General features: G+C 48.0%; 2 protein-coding genes across 3 annotated transcripts in view; one reads left to right on the forward strand and one right to left on the reverse strand.

The window, feature by feature from the left end:
- Positions 1-13029, reverse strand: part of GPA33 (glycoprotein A33) — a 29797-nt gene extending 16768 nt beyond the window's left edge. Inside the window, exon 1 of the mRNA XM_045546617.1 lies at positions 12809-13029. Within this exon, the coding sequence (XP_045402573.1) occupies positions 12809-12851 (43 nt within the window). The 5' untranslated portion in view covers positions 12852-13029. The remainder of the gene's footprint in view (positions 1-12808) is intronic.
- Positions 11456-27830, forward strand: part of STYXL2 (serine/threonine/tyrosine interacting like 2) — a 33841-nt gene continuing 17466 nt past the window's right edge. Inside the window, exons 1-5 of one of the 2 annotated variants that reach the window (XR_006734016.1) lie at positions 11456-11566; positions 13323-13596; positions 14545-14682; positions 15596-16046; positions 16514-17160. Coding sequence is in view for 1 of the 2 variants with exons in the window: in XM_045546618.1 (XP_045402574.1) it covers positions 15171-15181; positions 15596-15622; positions 15936-16046; positions 16514-16639 (275 nt within the window). In the remaining variant the exon portion in view is untranslated. Of the gene's footprint in view, positions 11567-13322; positions 13597-14544; positions 14683-15102; positions 15182-15595; positions 16047-16513; positions 17161-27830 lie in introns of those variants that run through there. The other variant, XM_045546618.1, reaches the window with a different exon arrangement.

The following is a 27830-nucleotide window of genomic DNA, read 5'->3' on the forward strand; positions in this document are numbered from 1 at the left end:
TGGGTTTGGCGTGTTAGAGGACAAGAGGGGTCAGGGATAGATACGAGGATTTGGCTTGAGCAGCTGGAAGAATGGAATTGTCATTTTCCGAGATGACAAAGGCTGAGGAAGGAGCAGGGTTCAGGGGGAAGATCAGGGTTTGTCTGTGGACACGATGAAGCCTGAGATGCTGTTAGACATCCTGGGGCACCCCCGTGCCTGGTGATGGAGAAGATGAGGAGCAGTCAGCAAGGGAGGAGGAGAAGGCCTGGCCAGGGAGGTAGGAGGAGAACCCAGGGCAAGTGTTTCCCAGAGGCGGGGCAGGAAGAGTTTCATGCAAGCACAGGGGGCCGACTGCTCGAATGCTGCTGGCCTGTTGGACCAGGGAGCCGAGGACCAAGAGTGACCACTGAGGGTGGCAGCGTGGAGGTGGCCTTGGTGTAAGCAGATGCAGTGGGGCAGTGGGGATGGAGCCTGAGTGGAGCGGGCTCTAGAGCACAGGGGACGAGAGGATGTGGACAGTAGTTGCTGGAAGGGGAGAGAGAAAGGGGGCTGTGGTGGCTAAAGAGGCCATAGGGTCAAGAGAAATTAGTGCCTTTTTCTTTTCCAAAATATGTGTTTGATGGCTTAAGAAATATTTTTGACACAGTGCTTATTGATGAAAAGAATGAGCCAAGAGAGAATGGGGACAGAAATTTTGTCCTTGTGGAGCAAATAGGGCCGGGAAGAGGGTGTTAGAGAGGGCAGGCCTGAGAAAGGCCCTGGGGCCATCGTCCCCTGCAGCGGGACGTGGCTAAGGACGCAGGTGGGTGGGTGGATTTGGCGGTAGGAGGACGAGCAGTTTCCTCCTGAGAGCTCCTATGATGAGGCTGCAGCGCAAGGGAGGAAAATGCCCTGCTGAAGGCCGCCCGGTTGGCAGGACTCCACCGTCTGATCAGAGCTCAGCTGCATTAACACGCTTCTCCCTTAAAATGCACATAGCTCCTGGGGAACAGTTGAAGCATGCGGGTTGCTCGTACATAGTGCGCAGGACTTCGTGACGTGACAGTCGGCCGCCCTGCCAGAGCAGGCACCGGGCGAGCTCCTGGGGCCGCCTGGCGACGTCAGAGAGTACCGGGTATGGGGGCGAGAGGGACAGGAAGCTGTCAAAGCCAGCTTTCCCCTCTTTGGCATTGGCATACTTTCCTCACGGTGACACCAGTGCCTGGAGCGCCTGGGAATCGGTCCCAGTGCTGCCTTCCCGAGTTGCTCACCCTGTCCCGGAAGTTGCCTCCAACGTGGCCAAGGCTTATCAATGACCCTCAGTCAAAGACCCCCAGTGGTCTTTCCACCACCTTCATGTAGCAGAAAACACATTCTTCGTCTTTACTCACAAGTGACCCTTCTTCAGAAGGTTGTTTGCTTGAGCGGGGCCCTCTGATGCCACCGGCCCAGCTCCCGGCTATAGCTCTCTACCCCGTTCAGAGAGCCTGTCTAGACGTCGGTCCCTGTATGCCTGGCGGAGGTCACAGCAGCTGCCACTGATCTCTACCTCACCTCTTCTATCCCTGCCTGGACCAGAACATTCCTGGAGCCTTGTCCTCAGGGAGACCACTCTCGAGCCCCTCCATGACCTGCATAAAGGTTCCCATCGTGTCTGGCATACTACCCACAGACTACGCACTAAGGGACCGCTGCCTCTGGCAGGACCTGCGTGGTCCGTGCAGGGCTGGTCCCCCACACTGTGGCACATTCGATAGGATCGTAACAATTCTCACTCTCACAGCAAAGAAAACCAACCCACCAAGTCATCCCTTAGCCAGAATCCATTTCCTACGTTGTTCCTTGACCACATCACACCCCTCACCCCTGTCACTGGAACTCTGACGTGCTTTCTTCAGTGCACCGACAGGTGTTTAATATGTGACAGGTGTTTAATATGTGACAGGTATTTAATATGTGCCTAAAACTCGCTGCCTGCTCTGTTCTGGGAGACGAGATAGATGCCCACAAAGCCATCTTCTTACCCTGGCAGAGTTTATGGACATAGACCAGACTGATACACACACTTAAGTCCTCTTGGCTGAACTCTAAGTACAGTATTTGCTCACAGGAGAGAAATCGGTGTGGACTTTGTGTAGGAGAAGAACTGGGGCTGGTGACTGCATGGAAACCACACCCACTGTTTGCCAGCACCTCACGGTTCTCGGGCCCCCCACATCCTGGTGAGAGATGAGCCTTCGTGGAATGCAGCAGGCCGGACTGGCTGGACTCAGGAAGTCTCTGAATACCCCTTCCCGGGAGGGCTACACTCCCGTCAACCACTCCTGACCCCTGTTCTTGTCTCTCACGCTCTCCCTTTCTTCTAGCTCAGAAACGTCCCTCCAGGAGTTTTATTCCCGGATCTGTAGCACTCTACACGTGCTGTACAGCCTCTCGTGGCCGATTCAGGAACTAGCATAGCGTACGGCTCAAATGCACAGGTTCTGGAGCTCGAATGCCTTAGCTGGAACCTCAGTTTCTTTATTTACTGAATGTTTAACCTTGAGCAGTTTACGGACCCTCTCTGTGCCAGAGTCCTCACTGGAAAAATGGGCTGAGTGAGGACTAAGTGACATGAAATGTGAACTTGGTGTAGAATGGCTCCTAATTCATCATCAGTGCTCAATAAATGACCGTTACTCTTATATGTGTTTACTATTATATATATATTTCATATACAATCACTTCTAGTTCCTCATCTAACAGTCTGCTGCTGAGGTACGCCCTTGGTAGAAGTTAATCACAGGAGACCCCACCCACTGTCACCACGAGTAAGCTCTCTGAAAGGAAGAGTAATTGATAATGATTGTAACTAAAGACTAGATCAGTTTTAGGGATCAATATAGCAATGAGTTAAAATCCATTTCTGGTAATAGATTTGTGAGGAAGGAAACAGAAATGCATGGATGACAAAGAGCACACAAAGAAGAAACCATCTTGTGCAAATGCAGAGCGCTCTTCAGATGTTATTTGTAAACCTGAGAAGGATCTTAAAAGGCTGATCCCATGCCCCGAGGCACACTTACATTTTCCATGATCCTAGATGAGAAGTTATCCCGTGTTTTAAGAACTTTATGCCAACAGCCATGTTGGGAACCTCTATAGCGAACCTAAATCCTTTCCACAGATTCAGTCAATTTCCTCTTGTTCTGATATGGCTGGCAACGAAGACACCTGGCTGGACTTCTCAGTCATTTCCCATTACATACTCAGAGGCTGCTAATCTTTGTAATCACCAGCTTTCTCACCTCCATCTGGAGCAAATCCAGCTCCTTCCACTCCTTTCCGTGGGCTTTGTGTTTATCAGCCCTGCAGCCTCATTCTCTCTTCTGTGGGGTCTTCTAGGGGTGCTATGTCCCATCCCTACTCAGCGGATGGGACACAGCACAAGGTGGGACATTTAGTCTGTGATTAGAAAGCTGGGAAGTAGAGAGGTTCATTTCTAGAGCCTTCCAACTGCCTCCCTTCCTACTTCCTTGTAGAGACTGGCATTGGGTGTCGCCTTTCCCGTTGCCCAGAGCCCACCCTCCTCCGGCAGTTGCAGCTCTTCCATCCTGTTGCTGCTTCCTTTGGCCTGTGCCCCTCGTGCTCCAGCAGTTCTCTTTCTTCCCTCCTCGCCCCCCACCCCACTCTCCTTCTTCTCAAGGCTCTCAAAAAGAGCATCCTCATTGTAAGGTGCTGATACCTGCTACTGGGCTGATGCGTTAGCCTCCAGGGGGAGACAAGTTGCACAAGTGGGAAGAACAAGGGCTTTTACCTGCGAAGAAGGAATCATAAAATCTTCCAGCATTATAGCAGCTTTCAAAAGAAGGTGTTGTGAGCACATGCCTTGCCCTAAAAGGAATCTTGTAACTCTCCCAAGCAGAGTTGATCACTCTGTCCTTTGTGGCACCTACTAGTACCTGCCTCCCAGTGCCACTTTCTCATGAAACTTATATTATTACGCAGCAGCGTGGCAGAGAGGCCAAGAGCACAAACGCTGGAGCCGCACTGTCCGGGCTGGCTCCGCCTTCTAAACTTGCATGACCGCGGTAGCCTTGGGCGACTGAATTAACTTCTCTGCACCTCAGTCTCCTCACCTGCAGCATGAGCATCACCATGTCATCTAACTCCTGGTTGCGTGACTTAACGTAGAGTGCAGAGCCTTCACCCTGGCACACAAGCAGGACGCTACGTGCATTCCATGCTGCGTCTTCCTCCTCTGCTGGAGTTGTCTTCATCTTCACATCCCCAGAACTCAGCAAGTGACCAGCACATAAGAGGTCTCAGACGAGTGCTCTTTGACAGCCAAGGAATGAGGTACAGAGAACTTAAGCCTAAAGCATGGGTAGGGTTCATAACCAGAGAAACTTGGCGGAAGAACTTGTCCCATGAATCACTAGAAATTGATCAAAAATTAAACAAACGACCAACGGAGCCCCGGAGAGGGGACGCAGAGTCTGGAAGATACCCCAGATGGAAACAGGAGAGGTCATTTAACCTCCTTCAATGGGTTGGGTATGGAGACCCAGCTTGAGGCCTCGATGATTGCTTGTAAATAATTAAGATTTGTTAAGGAGAAAATAAAGTGTCTCTTGAGAGCTAAACCGAAAGTCATATATCCGAGGAGGATAATGAAATGCTTGATGAAACTGGCTGCTTGAGGCACACACAGCACATTACGGGAGCCCCTGGGAAACCGGCAGTAATGCCTCCACTTCGAACATCCATCTGCTCAGAGAAAGCACAGTCTTAGTAGGGAGGCCAGGAGGGGCCCAGCCTGGCCCAGGGCTAGCAGCTACGCGCTGGGGTTGAGAAAGTGCCAGTCTCTAGGGAGAAGGAGGCAGTTCACACACGCAGGTTGGTTTGTGCTGGCTTCTTAGGTGGGAAACTCCCTGCCTGCTGTCAAACCGGCAGCTGGGAGAGGAGAGATCCAGAGGCAGGGAGGGAGGTGGTTTAGGACTCAATAAAAGTCTGTTGAACTGTTTGTTCCACGTGGAACTTTAGGAATCCAGATAGATTAAATGAGTTTCTCTTTAAGTCCTAGCTTGGCGCAAGGCACTGGGAAAACGATCAGAGGTATATATGCCCCTGGCCCACCTCTCTGGAAGCCCACCACGACCACCGCAGCCCTCACTGCTGGCTGGTCTTCCTGAACCGCCTCGGGCGGCAGGTGTTGCAGGCACACGGAATTCTCAGGTTGCTGCAGGTCTGTGTGTGGGGGGGGGGGGGGCTCCCCCTCAGCGGAGGGCATGGCACGCTCCCCTGAGCAGGGGCTGTGTCTCTGGCGGCCCTTCTGCCCACCACATGCCAGCTCCGCCCGCGAGGTATCTACAGGGAGCCGGGTGCTAATAGGGCCTTGTTGATTGAGTGCTTGCTTTGTGGCACAGTCCTGCCCAGGCAGCAGTTAGAGGTCACTTATGGAGCCTAAGTGTTAAACAGCAAGTGGTAAGGCAGGGAGAGAAGGGGCTACGTTAAAACCAGGAAAAGAGATTTTAATGGCAAGGCTTATTAAAGAAGTAGGACTTGACACAGCCCCCGAGGGGCTCACAGCTCACTGTGTGGAACTGTATATAGAAGGGAATAAAGCAGGATGCCAAACTGTGTCTATTAGTACAACAGTATCCCAATGCCACATAGTCACACAGAGAGACAGAGCCCATTCCAGAAGAAAATATGCCAAAATACAGCAAGAATAACAGTTATCTGTGGACTCTGGGATCATGGGACAATCGGGGTTTCTTCTTGGCATGCTTTTACTCTCCAAGTGCTCTGCAACAACACACGGTTCTCCTGTCCCTGTGACGCTAAGCAGAGGCGAGGATGCCGAGATGGAGACGGCAGCCTACTCTGTCAGGGGCTCGCCTAACGCACGAGGACGAGGAAGCTGAGACCACAGGGCGCAACGGATCCTGAGCAGGTTTCTTAGTCCCCTTTGGGACTGAAGAGGCAGAGCCTTGGGGCAGCTTGTGGGCTGCAGGAAGGTAGAGACTGAAAGGGGAGAAGAAGCCAGATGGCTGTGACTCAGGCTGAGAGGGGCAGGAGAGGAGGGGAGGGCCGGGGCACAGGTGGGGGGCTCGCTGGCTCACCGCAAGTGTCACTGTTCCCTGGGTACAGACGGAGATAAGTCGGGGGCAGGTGCAGGGCAGGGCAAGGCGCTCGAGGGATGCACATTTTATGCTCCTGCCACAGTGAACTTTGTGACAGTCCCAACTGGGAGTGTCTGCCTGTCCCTCGTATTTATGGCATCCCTGACTCACCAGGGCAGAAGAGGAGGAAGCAGCCCAAAGGCCACGGGGTGGCAGAAGAGGAAGCCCCTCAGGAAGGAGGCAGGTTCCAAGTGTGACGGTTGGTGCCCTGGGCAGAGAGGGCTGCTCCAGGGGGGGTGATCTGGGAACAGAGCCCTGCAGAGAAGGCAGAGAACAAGATGGGGACAAAACCTGAGCGCTGCCAATGTGCGGTGATTTGAGCGGCAACGAAACTTCCCTTCCAAGTCCAATGTGGCCTTGGGGCACGAGCCGTGTCAATGCTAAAACCCCTGTCGCTGAGAGAAGGCGCTGGAGCTCCGGGGAAAACGCAGGGGAGGCCTGGGACGGAGGGCGGACACGCTGGATGACCCTCCGCCTCGCACCTACGGCACAAACCCACTTTCCCAGCTAGTCCCCCTTATCCATCGAACCCCAGAAGGGGACACAAGGCAGGCATATGTGAGAGAAACGAGTGGGGGAAGGGGAGCCTGGAGAGGAGCAGGGGCAGCGGAGACTGGAGGCCAGCAGGAACGGCAGGCAGGAGGCCGGGCTCAGCCACCAGCAGCCACCCAGCAAACAGCTGCTGGGACCCATGTCCCAGGCCCTGTGTCCCAGGCCCCGTGTCCCAGGCACCGTGTCCCAGGACCGTGCCAGGCTCTGGGGGTATGTGGCTGGCAGAGACAGACTCAGTTCCTGCTCTCGGGGGGAGGGGGTGTCAGACAGTAATAAATAAACAATCATAGAAATTAATGTAAAACCGCCCTGGTAACCAGTGTTACGTGTTCGATGAGAGGATTTGGGGATGAGGAGAGGTTGCCCTGAGGAAGGGCCCGTGAGCTGAGAGTGGAGATGAGCAGGAGTGAACCATGAGGAAACAGGAGAAGAGGTAGGGTCGGGGAGGGAAGAGCATTGAGCAGAAGTGGGGCATGTTCCAGAAGTTTAACAGGCCAATGTGTAGTGATGGGGCCAAGAGGGTGGCTTGAGGGTACTCGATTCCCCCGTGTGCTATCTGTTAGCCCCACTGTCATTCCAAACAAACCACAGGCCAGGTGAAAACAGCACCCTTGTCCCATCAGGGCAGTTTAGAACGAATCTTGCCATCTGCTGTCTTTCAGCCAGGTTGCCTGCCCCGCACCACAGTCCTCCGACAGGCAACTCTGGAGTCATCCATCCCACAGCCAGGGGGCCAGAAATGTGGGCTGGGCCCCGGCCTCACAGACCATGACAATGACATGAATCATTATCCTAATAGTAACGGGAAGTTACTGAAGGGCTTTAAGCAAAGGCGGTGACATAGTTGGGATTTTATTAATATTTTAAAGGATCGTCCTGGTTCCAGGACGGAGAAAAGATAGGAGAAGAGGCAAACAGGCTCACAAAGCAAGTTAGGAGGCTATGGCTGTATGTGAGGAGAAGCAGCTTAGATCCGCAGGGTGGCAGAGGAAATAGAGAAAAATAAACAGATTCAAGAGATGTTGGAGAGCTAAATCATCAGGCAGAGTGACGACTGGAATTTGTAGGTGAGGGAGAAAGAGATCAAGGGTGGTGTGGCAGTTTTAAAATATGGTCCCAAAATTCTCTGAAACTCTTCTCATCGAAAGGTGGGGTTCATGTGCCCTCCCTTGAACTGGATTCCACAACTGCTTGCCCAACAACAGAATATAGTGGAAGTGAGGCTGGGTCAGTTTCTAGGCTGAGCCCTTAAGAAACCGGCAGCTGTAACTTCCTGTCTCTTTTGATGTTTTCGCTTAGAATCCAGCCTCCATCCTGTGAGGAAGCCCAGGCTTATCTGTGGAGAGGCCCACAGAGAGAGGAGCCAGAGTCAGCACCAACTTGCCAGTCAGTGAGTGCACCATCTTGGAAGTGGGTCTTCTACCCCAATTAAGTCATGCAGTGACACTTTGCATGCTGACACTTTGCATGGAGCAAAGACAAGCTGTCCCTACCAAGCCCCATCCAAACTGCAGATCTGCAAGCAAAATAAATAATTAGTATTGCTTTAAGTCACTAAATTTTGGGGTGGTTTATAACACAGCAATAGATAAGGTAACAGATGATGGCCAGGTTTCTAGCTTTCATTCCTGGATGGATGGATGTCATTTATTGAGAGAGGTCACTGGGAGGGACCTAGGCTTGGGGACAAAGATCATGAGTTTGGTTTTCAGCTTGTGAGTTTGCAGTGTTTTGAGATATCTAAGTTGAGAGATCATGTGGGCCATTGGACTTGTAGAACTATGGCTCAGGAGAGAGGTCGGGCTGGAAGACAGAAATTTATGAGTCAGCTGGGAACGGGCAGCCACTAAAGCTCTGGGTGTGGACCTGGATGTAGAGTGACAATAGAAGAGACCCTAGGACTGAGCGTGGGGGCTCTGACATTTTATGGCAGGGCAGAGGAGGATGAGGCTGCAAAGGACACATGAAAAGGCCAGGACCAGTGATGTAGGAGAACAGGGGAAGATGTATCATGGGAGCCAACGGAATAGCGTGTCTCAGGAAGGAGGGGGCGTTGAGCAGGGTCAACACTGCCAGGAGAACACACACATGCTGGGCCAGGCACACTTTCCCCCGGCCTCCTGGTGACCAGCATCACAGTAAGCAGTGTGGCTGGGTTGCCGAGAAGCCCTGGGCTGGCACTCTGGAGGGCAAAGGCAAGATGAGGGTCACATCTGAGCCCATGAACCCATTCTTCCCTAGGTCCCTGGACCAGGAGTGTCATCACCCGGGAGCTCATTAGAAATGCAGACTCTCAGACTCTACCCAGACACTACTGAATCAGTCTGCACTTTAGTGAGGGCCCCAGCTGGCTTGTCTGAACACTAAAATGGGAGAATGCATGCAGTGGTCCCCCCGAGTGGAGGCACCAAACCAGGAGTTGGACAGCAGTGCAGGGAAGCAGCCAGACGAAGAGAACTGAGCTGAAAGTCACATGCAGAGTATCAGAGGCAACCGTTCATTAAATCTACTTTTCCTAAACCCCCAGTTTGTAACTCTAAACACTAGACTGCACATCACAACCCCCTGGGTAACTTTTCAAAAATCAGAGAGAAGCCCAGATCCTGCCGCTCTGGATTCTGATTCAGAAGCTAGGGGGAGCCCGGGCATCTGTATTTATACCCCACAGGTGATTCTCATGGGAGTCAGCGTTGATAGCCACTGCCCTAAACTGTCACTCCTCCCCTTTTGAGCACGTGCCCGTCTTAGACTGACCATTCATTTCTTTGAGGTTGGGACTGAGACTGGACTGGGATGTTTTGATCCAGACTGTCTCTCTGGCAGGCAGGCCATGTGATTTGCCCCAGGCATGTGAGCAATTCCTATGAGCACTGGATTCTGACTGGGGCTCTGGTGCCAGCAGGTGGTGCTCAGGCCCCAGCTGGGAGCCAGGCCTTGGGGATTGGAGTGGCAAAAGGGCTCAGGGCCGTGGAGCAGAGGGAGGGTGGGCTGCCACCTTGCAGTTGCACTTGCAGGCTGACACCACCCTGGCTCTGGCCTAATTACCATGCTCCTGGGGTCCAGATTCTCAACAGACGTGCACGTCTGAGGCTGAGCTCCTTAAACCACATGGGCTGGGCCAGGCCACTACATAGAACTTGGACACGTAAGGGACACTGGGCTCAGATATGCCACTCTGCTAGGGCAGACCCCAGGGAGCAACCCAAGCCAGTGTGACCAACAGGAACGTGGCACTTCATAGCAGGAGAGTATAGGGCACCACATTTAGGAAAAATTCTCCTACTGCTGGGTATTGTGCCTCTATCAAAGGTGCCAGGGAAGGATTCTAAAATGGCATGATCAGCCTCAAAAAGCCAGCAATGTGGAAACTTAGTTCCTATCAAAAATCTACCACGGATCAAACATCTATGGATTGATTGAAACTTTTATATATGAGGGAAGAAAAAATATTTTTTCTCATCTGGTATGGTATTTTGTCATGATGGATTCCTTTATTTCTTGTGTAAAATGGTACTTTCCTAAGTTTTTCTAATTTAATTTAGAAAAACAAGGCAGTTTCCTCTAGGTCTAGGAAGGTAGGACGTATGTGTGTGTGTGTGTGTATGTTTGTGTGTGTGTGTGTGTGTGTGTGTGTGTGTTTGTGTGTTATGGGGTCTTCAGAGATTTCAGTGGCCCTGGGCAGAGCTGTTTTGTGACTTTTTTCCCCTGGAGCTTCCCTGGTGGGTTCCTCTTCATGCACCTCTTTTCCCACAGCTGTACTTTCCAGCACATCAAATCTTTCACGGAGTCTGGTGACTGCAAAAATCCCCAGAGTGGAAGAGCCCTGATATTGTGCACACACTGGAGCATTTTCTCTGGCAGTCTTTGGGAGGGGCCTGGTACATGGTGACCTTTTTGGTGATAATTTAGGGCCCAGCCACAATGACTTCCAACCACTGACTCCCTCCTTGGCACATGTCTGCCAGATCAGAACTCGCAGATGATTGGTCACCAAAGTCTAGTTAATTTCCTATAACTTAAACTTGCCCTCACTAATAGTGACAACGGTACTAGTAACTGGCCTTTACTGAGTGCTTATGATGTGCCGGGCACTGTTCTACGATCTTTACACGTACAAACTCATGTAACACCCACAAAAACCCTACGGGAGGCGCAATGTGCATTTTACACGTTGCAAATCACCCTCTCCATTTCACAGACCAGCAGACTGAGGTTTAGCAAGGTGAGGTCATTGGACCACACTGCAGTCTGTTAAGGAGCAGGCACGGGGCCAGCCCCCCTCAAGGGCAGGATGGTGGGGCAGGAGCAAGGTGTGTTTTGTCACCGACTTTGTTTAGAATTGTCAGCACATGGTGATAATAAAAAGTGGACCAACTTTTAGTCAGTTTTATGATTGTTTTTAAATTCCTTGCTGCACACATTATGTTTGTGCCGCTTCCAAGCGACCCAATGTGATATCATCTGCTTCCCAAAGTCCCACTGAGTCCTGGGACCCCTTCTCATCAGCCCGGAGGTTCCCTGCCCAGGTCTCAGCGCAATCCATTCCCAGGCAAGGTCAGATGGGGAAGGAGGGAGAGTAAAGGCAGTAGGTGCCCTGGAACCCAGCGCAGGCTCCACCTCCTCCGGGAAGCCTCTCCTAACACCCCGGCTCCTTGCTGGCCCTCCCTTATGCAAAGCAGGAGGTTGTGTCCTCTCCTTAGGCATCGTGGGGAGGCTGCCTGGCTGTTTTTAGGTTTGATCTTTGAAGGCCTTCCTCGTGCACCTGCAGACGGCAATGGCTATCTCACTGCTGGGCAAACTCTGTCCCTGGCCACCAAGCCTGGCTTCTGCTGCCCCACTGCTCTGGCTGCTTCCCCTTCATGTAAGATGTAGAGGAAGACAAGGTGGTGAGCACATGATTCTGGGCCAGGCAGGCTGGGAGGATGGAGGGAAGTGGGTGGGGACAACTTCATCGGTGTGTCTGAAAACATGCCCAAGAACTGGTTCTGCTGGGTGAGTTCACCCAGCGGTCACCTACCTTCTTACAGGGTGAAGCAAAATGTCCTGCTGCAGGCAACCCAGAGTCAGGGCCTCTTCTCATTCTAAGCCAAGCCAAATTACTTCTTTTTATTCATGCATGGATGCAGCCGGACTATAAACGTAGGGCTATGGCTACTACGTAATGGGTGGGAGGGGATGGCAGGGGGAGGGGTGCATGGCGCAGGATGCATGGCTGGGGGAGGGCTTCTGCCACAGCAGAAGATCAGAAAGTCACTGGCCCAGCCAGGGAGGATGGTCTTTTCTTCTCAGCCTCCCTCCCTCAGGCCTGGAAGCATCTTCCCTGTCTGGATCTGACAGCTGAGACGGGCTCACTGGTGACTGATCATTCCAGACTCCTCACTCCTGTGGTGCCTACACAAACTATGTGCTCAGTAAAGAATTGTTCAGATGAAGGAACAAACCAACCAGGCCATCTAAGCTGAAGAAGAGGGGCCTCCTGCCTTCATCAGATGGATTTCCTGGCAGAGCCTGGGCCAGCCTGAGCTGATGGTCTTTTCTAGTTCTACCTGCAGACCGTTTGACCCAGCACCAGGCTGCACCTTGCTCAAGGGATCCAAGGCCAGGCTCTGAGAGATGAGGGTGGAGGGGGAGCCTGGGGGTCTGGGAGAACCTCTACGAGCTGTGGGCCAGGGGCTCTGGGCTGAGAAGTGAGCTCTAAGCCACAGCCTCCGGGGCCTGCTCCCCTAGACCTGGGGCCCCTGAGTTTCCTGGGACAGCTCTTCACCTCCTCCTCATCCTTGCTGGATCCCGGAAGCCCGTAACAAAATCTGAATTGTAAGCTGATGGCCAAACACGCTGAACTAAAGACTCTCCTAAAACTTCCCCAACCCCCATTTCTCAACTTCCTTGTCTCCGTTTTGTTTCCTTCCCATGCCCGGGCACCTGGACGCCGAGGCTCCCATTCCAACCCTCAGCTGCCCCAGGTCCCCACACAGCGACTTTGCTGTTAAGCACTTGATTCAACCACATATCCATGAATGTCTGATTTCTATTTGGGAGCATTTCCCCCTCTCCCAAGTTTTCAATGACCAAAGAAGCAGGCGGGCTGAGGAGCTTCCAGGTGCTGGACAGAAAAGAGGTTTACTCACCCGCACAGAGTGTCCACAGCACGGGCCACATCTTCTCCACCATGGCCTTGCTTTCTCTCTGCCCCAAACCCAGCCTGGCCCCGGCAGGCACCAGGCAGGTCTGGGCTGGCTGGTTAAAGCGACAGTAGCCTCGGGCCTGGCCCCACCTGAGGTCCCTGCAGTTCTTCCTCTTCCCACTCGCCTCTGCCCGGCCTGGCCCACAGGCCCTGCCCCTCAGCGGGACTGGCAGGTGAGCTCACCTGTGGGGGGGCCTCACACGCCACCACGGTCCCGAGAGGACTCTCCGGTACCCTCCCCTGCCTTGCCCTGGGTAGCAGGTGTACAAAGTCCTGGACTCCTCACTAAGGTGTGGTCCTCTCTTATAACCGACGGCAAATTGTCTCCTCGCAATAGAAAAGGAAATGCGCTCAGAGGTAGGGTCCAAGCCAATAAAAGAAGGGTGTTGCCCACATTTACCGAAACACTTCAAGCAAGACACGATATATTCTGTTTCTCTACCTCTCTCCTTCTACAGCGCCCACCCCCCAGCCCGCTAGAGATACGGTCACGAGGAAGATGGAAAGTCCCTGCGCTCGGAGTTTATAGTCTGGTGGGGAAAGTCGTGAGTACACAAGTAAACGAAGATCATCTTGGAGACACTGTGACCAACTCATCTCTGTTCTCCTGGGACCCTCTCAGTTTTCAAACCACAAGGGACTCGCTCAGTCTCAAGCAAATTGAGATGCTGGTCACCCTGCTCAAAGAATGATAAACGCTGTGGAGAACATAATTCCCCCTGAGCAGCCAAGGTTACTAGTTTCTTCCATAGATATTCTGTTAATATACATATGATTCAATATACACAAGTGATAGTATGCCATATACACTGTTCTGCAATGAGATTTGGTTTTATTTTCTATTTTTCACTTAAAGTATCTTGGAGAGTTTTTAGTATCAGTACATATGGTACTACATACAGTACTACCACTGTCTATTTAATGGATGATAATATATGAGTGACATAATTTGTTTAACTGAGTTATACTTTTAGGATGTTTTGCCTCACCTTTTACAATTATGAAAAGAGTTGCAACTAATATCTATTATGCCTATGTTATTTCACACATGTGATTATATATGTAGGATAAATTCTTAAAAATAAAATTTCTGAAATGGCGCAAAGGTTATGCACATTTATAATTTTTATAGATATTGCCAAACTGTCCTCCATAAGGATGTTACCAGCCTACACTCCTATTAGCAGCATACAAGAATGCTTATCTCCCCACGAACACACTAACACACTTATCAAACATTGATAACACAATTATCAAACATTTTGCTCTTTGCCAATCTAAGTAGAAATGATATGTATATATAATTTACTTTAAAAAATGAGCAGTGAAATTGAAAATCTTTTTAAATAGTTGTACATTAATTGTGTTTCCTTTTCTGAGACTAGGTAGCTCATTTACCCATATTTTTATTGGGTCATTGGTCCTAGCTTATTGATTTCTAACAGCTCTTTATATATTAGGAAAACAAACTTCTAGATATGATAAGTGTTGCAGATAATGTCCCCACTATTTCTTTGTATTGTGAATTCAGAATTTCCTACATAAATTATTTCATAAGTCTTTTCTGGCTACTAGGTTTTGTTGGTGTACAAAAGTTGCTGTTTTCTGTTTATTACATTTCATTCAGGTAACTTACTGAATTCTCTCAGGTACCTTATTAAATATGTAATAATTTTTCAGCCCCACATTTTATGATGCCATCGCGACATTAGTCTTCCTAACACGCAGCCCTGATGATGTCACTTGTCTGGTCAGGGCCCACCGATGACTCTGCAGAACCTAACAAATGAAATCCAGCTCCTGAAACTGGCCTTTGAGGTATTCTAGCATTTGCTCTCTACCACAGCCTACCTTCCAGAAATGATCTTCCATAATGTGTAAAACTTACGCCCTGAGCAAGTCAGACATCTTTTTATACCCGGAACACGGACTTTCTTACCCCAAAACTTTGTCCATGCCATCCTCTCTGTAATCCGTGATTACTTGTTATAATCTAACTCGTCCTTCAAAAGCCAGCTCATACATCACCGTTTCTTCCATGAAGCCTTTCCTGACTTTCTCAGTCAGAAGGGCTCTCTCCCTCCTTTGAACTCACACAGCACTCTGGGTCTCTTTTAGGGCACTAACTCCATTCTGTCTTATGCTCGAGTTATTTTTGGTCTGTGTCTCATTCCTCCTAATAAACTGTGAGCTCATTCATTCAGCAGGTTTCTAATGATACTATGTGCCAGGCATTATTCCACCTAGCTAGGAAGAAAGACAGCTTTAAGCTATGTGTCTTACTAACTTTGGTCAGACAGTGGCTGATGCGTAGTAGGTAATCAGTAAGTATTTGTAAGTGGGTAGACAAGTGGATGGATTGACAAGGGGGTGGAAGGGGTGATTATAGAATGTGCAGGATGGGAGGTGCGGACCGTTGCGTTGCCGGGCTTTGCTTTGATGATAGTGATGGGGGTAGGGTAGGTTACGTGCTCACTAGGAGTTTACGAAGCTCACAGAATCTTTGTACCACCCAGAGTTGCCAACTGACCATCCCGTGGGCTGAGAGTGAGGGGGAGGGAATGTGGAGGGTGAACACAACAGCCCAGTGTACTGTCCAGAGATGGCTCTGTCAAAAGGAATGTCACCCTGGTCACCAGCAATGACCACTCTAATCGCACCATGGTTCTCTCCCAATACCTACCTCTCAGAGACCCTCCCCGTTCTATAAATCTGTTATTTTTTTTTCTAGGCCTCTCCAAGCTGACACGAGGCTGAGGTGAGTTTGTTTATTCTTCTGGATCCTTGGATTTGGACTATCTTCTGGAAGGACTTGGAATAGGCAGCCCCAGGCAGGAGGGTATGGAGAGGAAACCTTTTCTTTAGGCCTCTCCGTCCACCGAGCGGGAACCCCTTCCAATCAGCGTGGGGAGAGCCAGCCGGGAGGGAAGGAGTTAATCGAGGCCTGCGTGTTCGTTCTGTCGGTCCTGAGCCTGCATTCCTTCCTCTCAGGGGTCTGCCAGCCTATGGGGCCAGAGACTAAATTTAGAGGGTGGCTAAGGTTTCCTGTTAACAGCTGTCCTGCCCCTCAGAGAAGCAGCACTCGAGAGAGGAGGAGGTCCGGCCTTCTCTCACCGGCTGAGCTTTTGTCCATTTGATCCGGGTGGCTCAGCCCTTGGCGTGGACGGACACGCAGGTCCGCGGTGAGTGCCCCTCTCCCCTCACCTGTCCTGGAGGGCCTGGGAGTCACAGCCACAGGGGCAGCGGCTCTGTCCTGAGGGCCAGGCCCTGCCATGATGTCTGAGACCAGCTGCTGGGGGATTTCATGTCCCTTAATAGGCTGCGGGATGGTGCCTGAGCCAAAGGCCCTGACTCCTGTGGCCTTGGTTAGAGTCACCGAGGAAGGCCAGCTGCACCTCCCCCAGCAGGGACAAAGCTGTGCGCATGAGTGCAGGGGTGTGTGTGGCGTGTGCTGCTTGGTGTCTTGTTAACAATAGCTGGCCCAGGTCTGACTGGATTTTCCTTGGGAGTCCTTTGTCCACCGGGGTATTAGCATGTGGTGACCTTCCCATTCCTAGTTCCACTGAGGTGACATCACTGACACCCCCGCCCCCAGTAAAAACCTCTAGAACATGATTCTCCAACTGCCTTTTCCTTGCCAAACTTACAGCGGCTGGCAGGCTGTCATGGCGACCAGTGGGGACCCAGAGGAGGAGCAGGTGGTCCCAGGCGAGGAGGATGAAGCCACCGTGAGGGCAGTGCAGGCCCACTACCTCCGGAGCCCCTCCCCCAGCCAGTAAGTGCACGCGGACTCCCACACCCCCGCAGCCACGCGGGGCAGGGCTGGGAGCAGCACGAGCCCCCGGACTCCACAGCCACCGTCTAAGTCCACTCAGTTAACAAACGTAACCGAGTACGTTTCTGGGTCGTACTTTCCAGAGGGGCAAACACGCAAACAGATTGCAGTGTGGCCTGGAAAGTGCTAGATATTAGTATGTCTAGGAGCCAGCGTGTGGTGGGCCAGGGAAGGGAACAGCTGGACTTGGGAGGGTCACAGGAGGCTTCCTGGAGGGTGCTGGACCTGAACCTCGAGGGATGAGTAGGAGTTTGGCAGATCCACCTGCTCGTGCTTCATTCATTGGGATTGGGGGTGCATGTGGGGGCGACAGGCCATAGATCACAGAAGAGGCCCCCAGAACAGTTCCTAGCCCTAAAATAATTTTTTTATCCACGATCAAACTGTGTCTTTCAAACTGGGAGATGTGCATGCCGGGGGCACGTGGCAGGGTGCCGAGAGATAGGGAAACACACTGCATCTACCCGGGGAGTCCTCTTCATTGTATGACAAGTAATTTAAAACGTTCTTATTTACATTAAAATAATTGAGAAAATATTATGATGTTGACTGACAAAGTTGCATGAATTTTTAAGACAAATCATGAGACATTACAGAAGTGTCGTATTTAACTGCCCGCTAAAACAATAGTGGGTGCCTGTCCATTTTCTTCTGCTATAAATGATAGCGGGAGACCCGACTTCTAATCATAGCTCTGTCACCAAATTGATGAGAAGAATAACTCAAACGATTGAGCCTGTGTCTCCTTGTCTGTGAAGAGAGAAAGAAAGGCCCAACAAAAATATCTCAAAGTAACTTTAAGTATTTATAACTCTGTTTGACTTCGCTTTTTCTCAGTTCTGGAGTCTTGCTGGTTCCTGCTTCTCGGGATTCAAAAGTCCTCGCCCCTGGGTTAGGGTGGAAGCAAGGCAGGTGCTCCTCAGTCACGGGTCAGGGCACGTGGCCTAAATGGAGCCTGGGGACTCTTGAAAACCCAGCATTATGTTGTCACTTAGAAAAATGATCAGGATTGAGAGATGTAAAATACACCCCTCCCTCCTTGTACACTCCAGGATAAGGCAGAGGTAGCTGGGTGTGTGGCTGGGGTAGGTGGCAGTTTTGTGCATTACTTAGGGCAATGTTAGCTGTTGTATCAAAAGGACGTTTCTTTCTTGCTCAAATATGTTCCAAAACAGGACCCTAAGCAGTAATTCAGGAACTGAGGCCCCTTCCATCTCGTGGATGTGCCATTTTAAATCACGGCTTCTAAAGTCTCTGTGCTCATCAGTATCAAGACAGAATGGAGAAGGGAACAGAGAATTTCCCGGGAGGTTTTTTGGGCCAGATCTGAGAATGGCCACTTCACCTCCACTCAAATGCCGTTGGCTGGAACTCAGCAAGGCCATGCTTTCTTGCAAGGAAGGATGAGAAATAAGATCCGTTAGCCCAGGAAAAAGAGGAAGTGATTTCGTTGACCCATAGCAGTCTCAGCCACATATACCCCTCGAGTCAGTCGACCCACGTTACCCTTTTCCGCACTCATAGCACATGTTTCCTGCCTCCCAACTGAGACAACCCCAGCTCCCCCCCCACCAACTGCTGCGTACATGGTTCTAAGGCTGGGTTCTCCGAGGGATGTGCGTTCTCTCACTCAGGTCTGAAGGTAACACCTTATGGTCTCGCTAGGGTAACTGCCAAAAGGGCTCCTGTTTTATAAAGAAAGGAATGGGAGCTATATCGATAGAAATCCTATGACTAATGAGCACGGCTAGCACAGATGTGGGGAAACTTCCTAGATCTGACCTGGATTTGGATATCTGGGAGGAACTCCCTTGTCGGTGGTTCTCCTCTGGCCTGTCGCCCTACTGTCCGCGCCTTCCTCCTTGTCCGTTGCCCTCAGTAGCCACATCTGAAGTGGCGTGGGGGGCATGTCTTCCTTGAAGGCGGTATAGTTTTGCAGACTGTGTCCTGCTCATGGAAATCGGGGGGCCCAAAAGCTGTTGTCAGGCTCATACCACCCAAAGGCTTTATAAAGCTCGTGGTTTCTTTGAAAGCATGATCGCTTCAAAAAACTCGGTAGGTTTCTTATCTATGTAGACCAAACAACTCTTTGTGTTAGTAACCACACTCAAAGTTCTTTCTTACATATAATTTTCCATCCTGATTTATTTCTTTGCTTCCTTGTCTCAACTCAATGACAGCTATCTGGAGAGGTTATCTGAAACTGTAAGTTTGGGTGGGAAACCCAGGATGCATGTTGTTGTTTCTAGTGTAATTGTTAGAAAGTTTTGCAACAGAATGTAAAGCTAACAAACCAATGAAGGGTGGATGAGAAAATAAAATATAATCAATCCAAAAGAAGAAGAGAAAAAGAATACAGAAGTAGCATAACAAATAATAAGAAAATAGGCCAGACGTGGTGGCTCACGCCTGCAATCCTAGCCCTCAGGGAGGCCGAGGCAGGTGGATCGCTCGAGGTCAGGAGTTCAAGATCAGCCTGAGCGAGACCCCGTCTCCACTAAAAAAATAGAAATACATTATCTGGACAACTAAAAATATATATAGCAAAAATTAGCCGGGAATGGTGGCGCATGCCTGTAGTCCCAGCTACTGGGGAGGCTGAGGCAGTAGGATCACTTAAGCCTAGGAGTTTTAGGTTGCTGTGAGCTAGGCTGATGCCACGGCACTCACTCTAGCCCAGGCAACAAAATGAGACTCTCTCTCAAAAAAAAAATAATAATAAGAAGAAGAAGAAAATAGTAGGATGATAGATTTAAACCCAAATATATAAGTAATTACATTAAATGTAAATAGCTACTCCAATTAAAAGACAAAGATTATCAGACTCAATTTTTAAAAAGCCTACACACTGTTTACAAGAGACATACCTTAAAAATAAGGACATACAAAGGTTAACAAAAAATAGAAAACTTATACTACACTGTTCCAGTTACTATTGCTTATAACTTCAAAATTTAGTGGCATAAACAACAACAAAAAAAACATTTTATTATGTTCTGCACCTGGAAAAGGCACAGTGGAAGTAGCTTGTCTTTGCCCCAAGACGTCTGCAGCTTCAGTTGGAAAGATTTGAAGACTGGGGATGACTTTAAGGCTGAGGGTGGCTCATAGAGGCATCTTCACATGTTTGGCAGTTCATGTTGGGATGTTTCTGGGCTGTGGGCCAAAATATCTAAGATGGTCTCTCCATATGGGCCACCTTGGGCCTTCTCAAAGCATGGTAGCTAAATTCCAAAAGTTATATCCAAGAGAACAAGACAGAAGTTTATTAATTTTCATTATCTAGCCTCAGAAATCACATAGTGTCACTTCTGCCACATTCTGCTGTCACAAAGATCCACAAAGTTTCAAAAGTCGGCAACACAGACTCCATGACTCCATGAAAGGTAGCAAGGTGATATCCTAAAGACAGTGAGGGGGATGGGAAATATTGTGATCATCTCTGGAAAATACAAGCTGCCACAAATGGAAATACTAACCAAAAGCAAGCCAGTGAAGCTATATTGATATCAAACAAAGCAGATTTTAATGTAAGCATTATTAGAGACAAAGAGTGACATTTTATAATAATCAAACTTTCAGTTCACCAGGAAGATATAATAATTTAAAATTTCTGTCTAATAATATAACTTCAAAATATATAAGGCAAAAAATTGACAGAACTGAATGAAAAATTAAAATTCACAATCTTAGTTAACTGTACATATTTTTTTAAAAACTATCTCAGCAACTGATAGAATGAGGCCAAAAAAATTATTAAGAATGTAGGAAATCTGGACAAAACAATAAACAAAATTAACCTAACTAGCATTTAGAGAACACGTACCCAACAACTGCAGGATGCGCATTTTTATTATGTACACATAGAGCATTCACTTAAATAGATCATATACTGGACCATACTTATATCAACAAATTTTTAATGATTGAAATCGTACAGAATATGTTCTCTGACCATAGAAGAATGAAGGTAGAAATAGGTTAAAAAAAAAAAAAGAAATAATAGAAATTCAAATTAAACCATAATTCAATATTAGTGCATGCTCACTAGAATATCTAAAATTAAAGACTGACAATAGCAAATATTAATGAGGATGTGAAGCAATCAGAACTATTCATTGCTGGTGAGAGTGTAAATTAGCAACCCTTTGGAACATTTCTCAGTATCTACTAAAGCCAAACACATGGCTGTCCTTTGACCCAGAAGGCTCACTCCGGATCATATTTAGCAGAAGTAAGTACATATGTGCACCAGAAGATAAGTGCTAGAATGTTTTAGCAGCTAACAGTCATTAAGGATATACAATGTGTAAACAATACTATGAACTGACTAATTGACAGGCTGGGTAAAGTCTGCTATATATATTTTAAACACTGCCTGTCTTAGTCCATTTTTGTTGCTCTAACAGAATACCTGAGACTGGGTAATTTTAAAAGAAAAGAGGTTTATTTGGCTCACCTTTCTGTTGGCTGGAAAGTCCACGATCAAGTGGCCACTCTGGCAAGGGCCTCGTGCTGCACCATAATACGGCGTGTGGCAGCACATGGCGGGAGTGCATGTGAGAGAGAGCAGAATGCATGTGCAGGGAGACCAGACACAAGAGGCAGCCTCAATTCATAACACCCGCTCCTGTGATAAAGAACCCAGTCCCCCAGGGTAACAACTCACTCTCTTGAGAAAGATATTCACCTCTCTTACAGACCTAATCACCTCTTAAAGGCACCACCTCCCAACACTACCACACTGGGGACCAAGCCTCAACATGAGTTTGGGTGGGGACCAACCATAGCACTGCCCTACAGAGTATGAATTTTCTTAACTGCCTATCACTTTGCTGTGACTGAGAGTCTCAGAATATTGGTTGGGGAAGGCCAATAGTGAGTATGATGCAAGGGTGGGGTAGTCACTGAAAGGGGAGGTAGGAAGCAGGGAAGACCAATTCTGCTAGTTTCACAGTTTTAGATCAAGTTAGCCTGCCACAGGACAAAAGCATTTTACTTTATTTTATTTTATTTTATTTTATTTTATTTTATTTTATTTCAGCATATTAGGGGGTACAAATGTTTAGGTTACATATATTGCCTTTGCCCCACCTGAGTCAGAACTTCAAGCGTGTCCATCCCCCAGACGGTGTGCATCACACCTATTAGGTGTGAATATACCCATCTCCTCCTCCCCTCTCCCACCTGCCTGACACCAGATGAATGTTACTACTATATGTGCACTTAGGTGTTGATCAGTTAATACCAATTTGATGGTGAGTACATGCGGTGCTTGTTTTTCCATTCTTGGGATACTTCACTTAGTAGAATGGGTTCCGGCTCTATCCAGGATAATACAAGAGGTGCTAGATCACCATTGTTTTTTGTGGCTGGGTAGAACTCCATGGTATACATATACCACATTTTATTAATCCACTCATGTATTGATGGGCACTTGGGTTGTTTCTATATCTTTGCAATTGTGAACTGTGCCATTATAAACATTCAAACACAGATGTCTTTTTTATAGAATGTCTTTTGTTCTTTTGGGTAGATGCCCAGTAATGGGATTGCTGGATCAAATGGTAGTCCTACTTGTAGCTCTTTGAGGTTTCTCCATATTACTTTCCACAGAGGTTGTACTAGTTTGCAGTCCCACCAGCAGTGTATGAGTGTTCCTATCTCTCCACATCCACACCAATATTTATTGTTTGGGGGCTTTTTGATAAAGGCCATTCTCACTGGAATTAAGTGATATCTCATTGTGGTTTTGATTTGCATTTCCCTGATGATTAGAGATGTTGAGCATTTTTTCATATGTTTCTAGGCCATTCGTCTATCTTCTTTTGAAAAGTTTCTGTTCATGTCCTTTGCCCACTTTTTGTTAGGGTTGTTTGATTTTTTCTTGCTGATTTTCCTGAGTTCTATATAGATTCTAGTTATCAGCCCTGTATTGGATGTGTAGCATGGGAATATTTTCTCGCATTCTGTAGGTTGTCTGTTTGCTCTGGTGATAGTTTCAATAAATCGTGCTGGGAAAATTGGATAGCCACACAAAGAAGACTGAAACAGGATCCACACCTTTCACCTTTCACAAAAATCAACTCACAGTGGATAACAGACTTAAACCTAAGGCATGAAACTATAAGAATTCTAGAAGAAAATGTTGGAAAAACTCTTAGAGACATTGGCCTAGGCAAAGACTTTATGAAGAAAACTCCAAAGGCAATCACAGCAACAACAAAAATAAATAAATGGGACTTGATCAAATTAAAAAGCTTCTGCACAGCCAAGAAAAAGCATTTATTAATAGGGAAGTTCCAATGGCATTCAATCCTTAGCCCTTCCAACAGCTTGTCCCCTTCCTAGGCAAAAACAGGCTCAGCCTGGAAGATCCACTTACATGTGGAATGGGCTGAGCTGCCTTAAAGCATGGTCTCACACCCAGAGCAAACTTCCTCCAGGTTTTCAGTGACTGCTGCTGAATCTTATTGGTTTTGATGAGCTTCTCGGTTTGTGTATACCACTGAGAAATTGCTTTCTAGAAGCTGATCCCAATTAGCTACCCCTTTTCAGAAAGTTTCAGGGAGATGAACACATGGTGATGCTTCATGAGCTATCTGTTCCCACAATGCCATCATAAAATAGGAAGTATAAACTATTACAGCTGCACAGGCTTTGAGCACCATCCAATCAATCCCACTGCATTGCACAGAACCGGGCCTAAATAAATCCAGATGATTGACTTTACAGTGTTTTAAAAAATGAACAGACAACTCACAGACTGGGAGTTCTGATAAAGAACTTGTATCTGGAATACATTTTTTAAAACCCTCAAAACCCAATAATAAGGAAACAACTCAATTAAAACTAGACAAAAGATTTGAACATATACTTACCAAAAAAGATATGTGGATGGCAAATAAGCACGGGAAGAGATGTTCAAAATCCTTAGTCATTAGGGAAATGCAAATTAAAACCACAATGAGCAACCATTACATATCTATTAGAATATGTAAAACTAAAAAGACTGATCATACCAAATGTTGGTGAGAATATGGAATACCGGTAGCAATCCTGCACTGCTGGTGGGAATTTAAAATGGTACAACCATTTTACAGTTTGTCAGTTTCTTACTAAGTTAAACATACACCTACCCAAGCATACACACCCACACCTATATGATCCAGTCATTCTACTTGTAGGTATTTACCCAAGAGGAATGAAAGCCTATGTCCATACAAAGACTTGTACGTGAATGTTCACAGCAACTTTACTTGTAAGAGCCGAGAAACTAGAAACAACCCAAATGTTCCTCAACAACGAATATATAAATACACCACTGTGGTATATTTATAAACAGGAATACTATACAGCAATAAAAAGAAATAAACTATTGATTCATACAACATAGATGAACCTCAAAATAAGTATGCTGAGTAAAGAGCAGTCACACAACAAAGAGTACATCTATATGATTCCATGTGTATAAAATTATAGAAAATGCAAAGAAATCTCTACAGTGACAGAAAGCAGATCAGCGGTGGCCTGGGGAGGGCTTACAAAGGGGCATGAGGAAACATTGTGGGATGACGGACAAGTTCACAGTCTTGATCGTGGTAATGGTTTCACAGATGTTTACATGTGTCAACTTGTCAAACCTAACCAACCTATACATTTTAAATTTGTGTAGTTTGTATACCAATTAGATCTCAGATAAAGCTGTTTTTTTTAAAGCCATGAAAAGATAAATAAAACCCTCTTGTGGGAGGCAGCGTTGGTGCTGTGGAAAGAACTTAAGTGGTGTAGTTGAGACAAAACTGCGGTCAGATCTGCTCTCCTACTTGTTAGCCACGAGAGTGTGCATCAATTATTTAATCACAGAGTTGGAATACCAGTTTACCCAGTGGTAGAAAATAAATAACATGATATATATAAAGACACATTAGGTATTTGATAAACGGTGGTTCTCTTCCCTTTTTCTTCCAGAGGAAGACATCTGAAACCAATTATTTTCAGTAACTCATGATGTCAAGAAATTTTTATTCAACCAGAGTCCCCCACACACTAGTTAAGACATCATGCTTCTCTAATTCTGCCACAAGCAAATATTATAGTCTGAGCAACAGATCGTCACTTATTGCTCGTGGTCCCCATCCTGAACAGTCCTCGTTGTACTTGACAAGTGCCTGAAATGTCATCCTCCTTGTTTTATTTCTTTAGCTAAAGGTTTGCATCTTTTTTAAAACTAAATTAGGCACCGAGTCAGCACCTCACCACCAGACTCAAGTTTCCTAGGGCTGCTGTAACAAATGACTGCAAAGTAGGTGGCTGCCGAAGGCTCTAGGAAAAAGTCCTCCCTTGTCTCTTCCTAGCTCTGGTTGCATACAGGCATTTCTTGCCTCACGGCAGCGGCAGCGTAATTCCAACCTCCGCCCCCTCCTTCAAATGGCCCTCTGCCCTGTTCTCCCCTTCTCTTCTGAGGACACTTGTCACTGGCTTTAGAGCCCACCCTAATCCAGGGTGATCTTGTCTCAAGATCTTTAATTTAATTACTTCTGCAATGATCCTTTTTCCAACAAAGATTACATCCACAGGCTCGGGGAGACATACCTTGGTGGAGGGCCACCGTCCAACCCACTCCTGCCCTAGATCCAGTCCCTGGCAGCCATAACTGTACTGTCGTGTGGAACCAGGACAAGCCTTGCAAAACTTCATCCAGTGCCAGATAGCCAGTACCGAGCAGCCCAAATGAGTTCAGGGATGAAGCCTGCTTGCTGCCCTGGCAGGGAGCCTTGACATTTCCAGCTTCATCTGTAAACCTCACCCTCGAGTGAATTAAGAACCTGAGAAAGGGGTGTAGGCAGTGGATAGGGGCGTCAACTCTTCATTTTTGCCTGAGTCAGGCACTGGCCTCAAGCACCTTAAATTCAAACCCCTCCGCTGTGAGTCACTCTCTCTGCAAGAAACCGTGTGGCTAGAGACTCATCCATCTCCCAGCCAGGCAAATTTCCCTGGGTAATTCATGAGTTGACACTAAAATTTAAAACCCCCTGTCAGCGGGGCAATCTGGTGGGGACTTCTTCCTCACACATCCCCGTCAGACCTCCCCGGCCACCCGAATAAACAGCCTTGGAAACAAGTGTGCTGGGATGCAAACCAACCCCCGCCTCGGCTTCTTCCTCCTCAGCTAACACCGTTTTCTCTTTCTAAATAAAGGAGCAAAGACTTCTTTATCCTTTTCTTGTTCCTGGTTTGAAGAATGTTTTTCTGTTTCCCTTTATATCTTTGCCAGTCAAAATCCATTTCTTGCTTTGGCTTTTCAGATCTGAATTTTTCAAGACTTTGCAGTTTTTGAGAACTCCTTGGTGAGGCTTGGTCAGGCTTCCTGTCATGGTGGCATTTTCCCCCGGCCCTTCAGTGAAGCTCCCTGACCGCGCTCTCTTGCCTTTCCCGCGGTGAGCGAGCAACTGTGTGCCGGCCGGTGGGTGGGGTAGGAGAGGGGGCCGTGGGGTGTGATTTCTGTGTGTCCTCACTGTCCTGTTTCTACCCTCTGTCTACCCTTTCTCTTTTACAGTTCTCTTTCCGTGAAGACTTTCCCACCTCTGCTCTTTCACTAAGCCTGCTTGGAAGCAGCTTGCTAAAAATCGATTTTCTTCGGTTTACTGACTTTTCTCTTTCCTTAGAGCCTGTGTGTGGTCACTTTCTCTAAAGTGACCGAGCACTTAGAGAGAGCTCAGAAGCCTGGTCCTTCTTTGCAAAAGCCAAATCAAGAAAGGCACTCCCTTCCTGGGACTCTGCCTCCGTGTCATTTCCAAGGGGCTCCTCGATAGGACGTGCGCAGCTGTAGGGCAGTCAGGGTGGAAGGACCCCAGTTCCGCTCCGTTCCGTGTCTGGACAGCCTGGCAACTGGCTTAAAGCAGCGGTCTGCAAACTTCGCTGACCGTAATCTCCAGTAGGACATGCCATTTACATGTGCATATCAACTCAGAGATAGATACATATATATATATATATAAATTTTTAAAAGTTTTACAAAACTACACTTATCCTTACAATAGATGGTGCTATTCCCTCCCTCCCTCCCTCCCTTCTTTCCTTCCTTCCTTTTTTCCTTTCTTTCCCAGATGCTGGGCACAACCCGTTGAATTGGTTTTATGATACACTAATCGGTTACAGTCTGCAATTTTGAAAATCGCAGGTTTAAAGAAAGCTGCACCGGTCTCCAGCTCTTGGTTAGGAAGTCCATCAAACTCTTTATTGTTTCTCTTTCAATTCGCCCTCAAGGCTTTTTAGCTGCTGCTTCCTGATCCTGTGATGAGGTATGTATGGATCCCAGGTCCTCTTTTTCCCAGCCTGTCTTTCCTGAACAGCCAGCCCTCGCTGCTGTCTAATCAGGGCGTGAGTGTCATCTCACTCCCTCTCAGGCACACTGGTTGGGGCACAGACATGATCATAAATCAAAACCTCCCGGGCTGCCATCCCACTGGCCTTGCAAATATAAACAGGGCCAGTGGTGCAGGTCTCTCCCTCCTTCCTCCTTTCCTTCTCTGCAATCCTGCTTCTTTGTGGAAAACAAGGGTCCCACTGGGTCTCACCCTCACACCCTTCTTTATTAGACTTAATAAACTGTGTCTGTGGCAAAACAGTTTTATGACTATTAGGTTTACATCTGCACTTGACTCAGAGAAGCGTTTGTGATCTGCATCCCACACTCCACGCTGGGTAATACTGAGCTTAGTTTACTGTTGTTCGCATTGTTAGCATCAGTAGCCAAAGACAGAAACATTGTGGGGCTGGGAAGGAAATCTGTGCTCCCTTTTTCTCCATTACGGAGCTGCCAGCATCTCTGGAGTGCACTCACCGGCCGGGGCCGCACGTGTGATTGCTCAGATCTGCCGACTCATCAGCAGAAGTTCAGTCTTTACCACCCACGCGAAGGAAAGACGATTCTCAGTCACTTCTGTTGGCAAATTTTAGTTTCAAATTTTCCTCTATCAAACTCACACCCTCAGAGTTTAGAAATATTTAGGACAGATTCCTCATCCCTAGTATTTGTCACTTAAAACCCTCCCCATGTAAAGTCAAGGTTGTTGGGGGAAATGGCTTGATCAAGGGCTCTGGATAGAGATGACCCCAGCCCGGATCC

This window comes from Lemur catta, chromosome 3 (assembly GCF_020740605.2).
Source record: "Lemur catta isolate mLemCat1 chromosome 3, mLemCat1.pri, whole genome shotgun sequence".
NCBI classification, from domain to species: Eukaryota; Metazoa; Chordata; class Mammalia; order Primates; family Lemuridae; genus Lemur; species Lemur catta.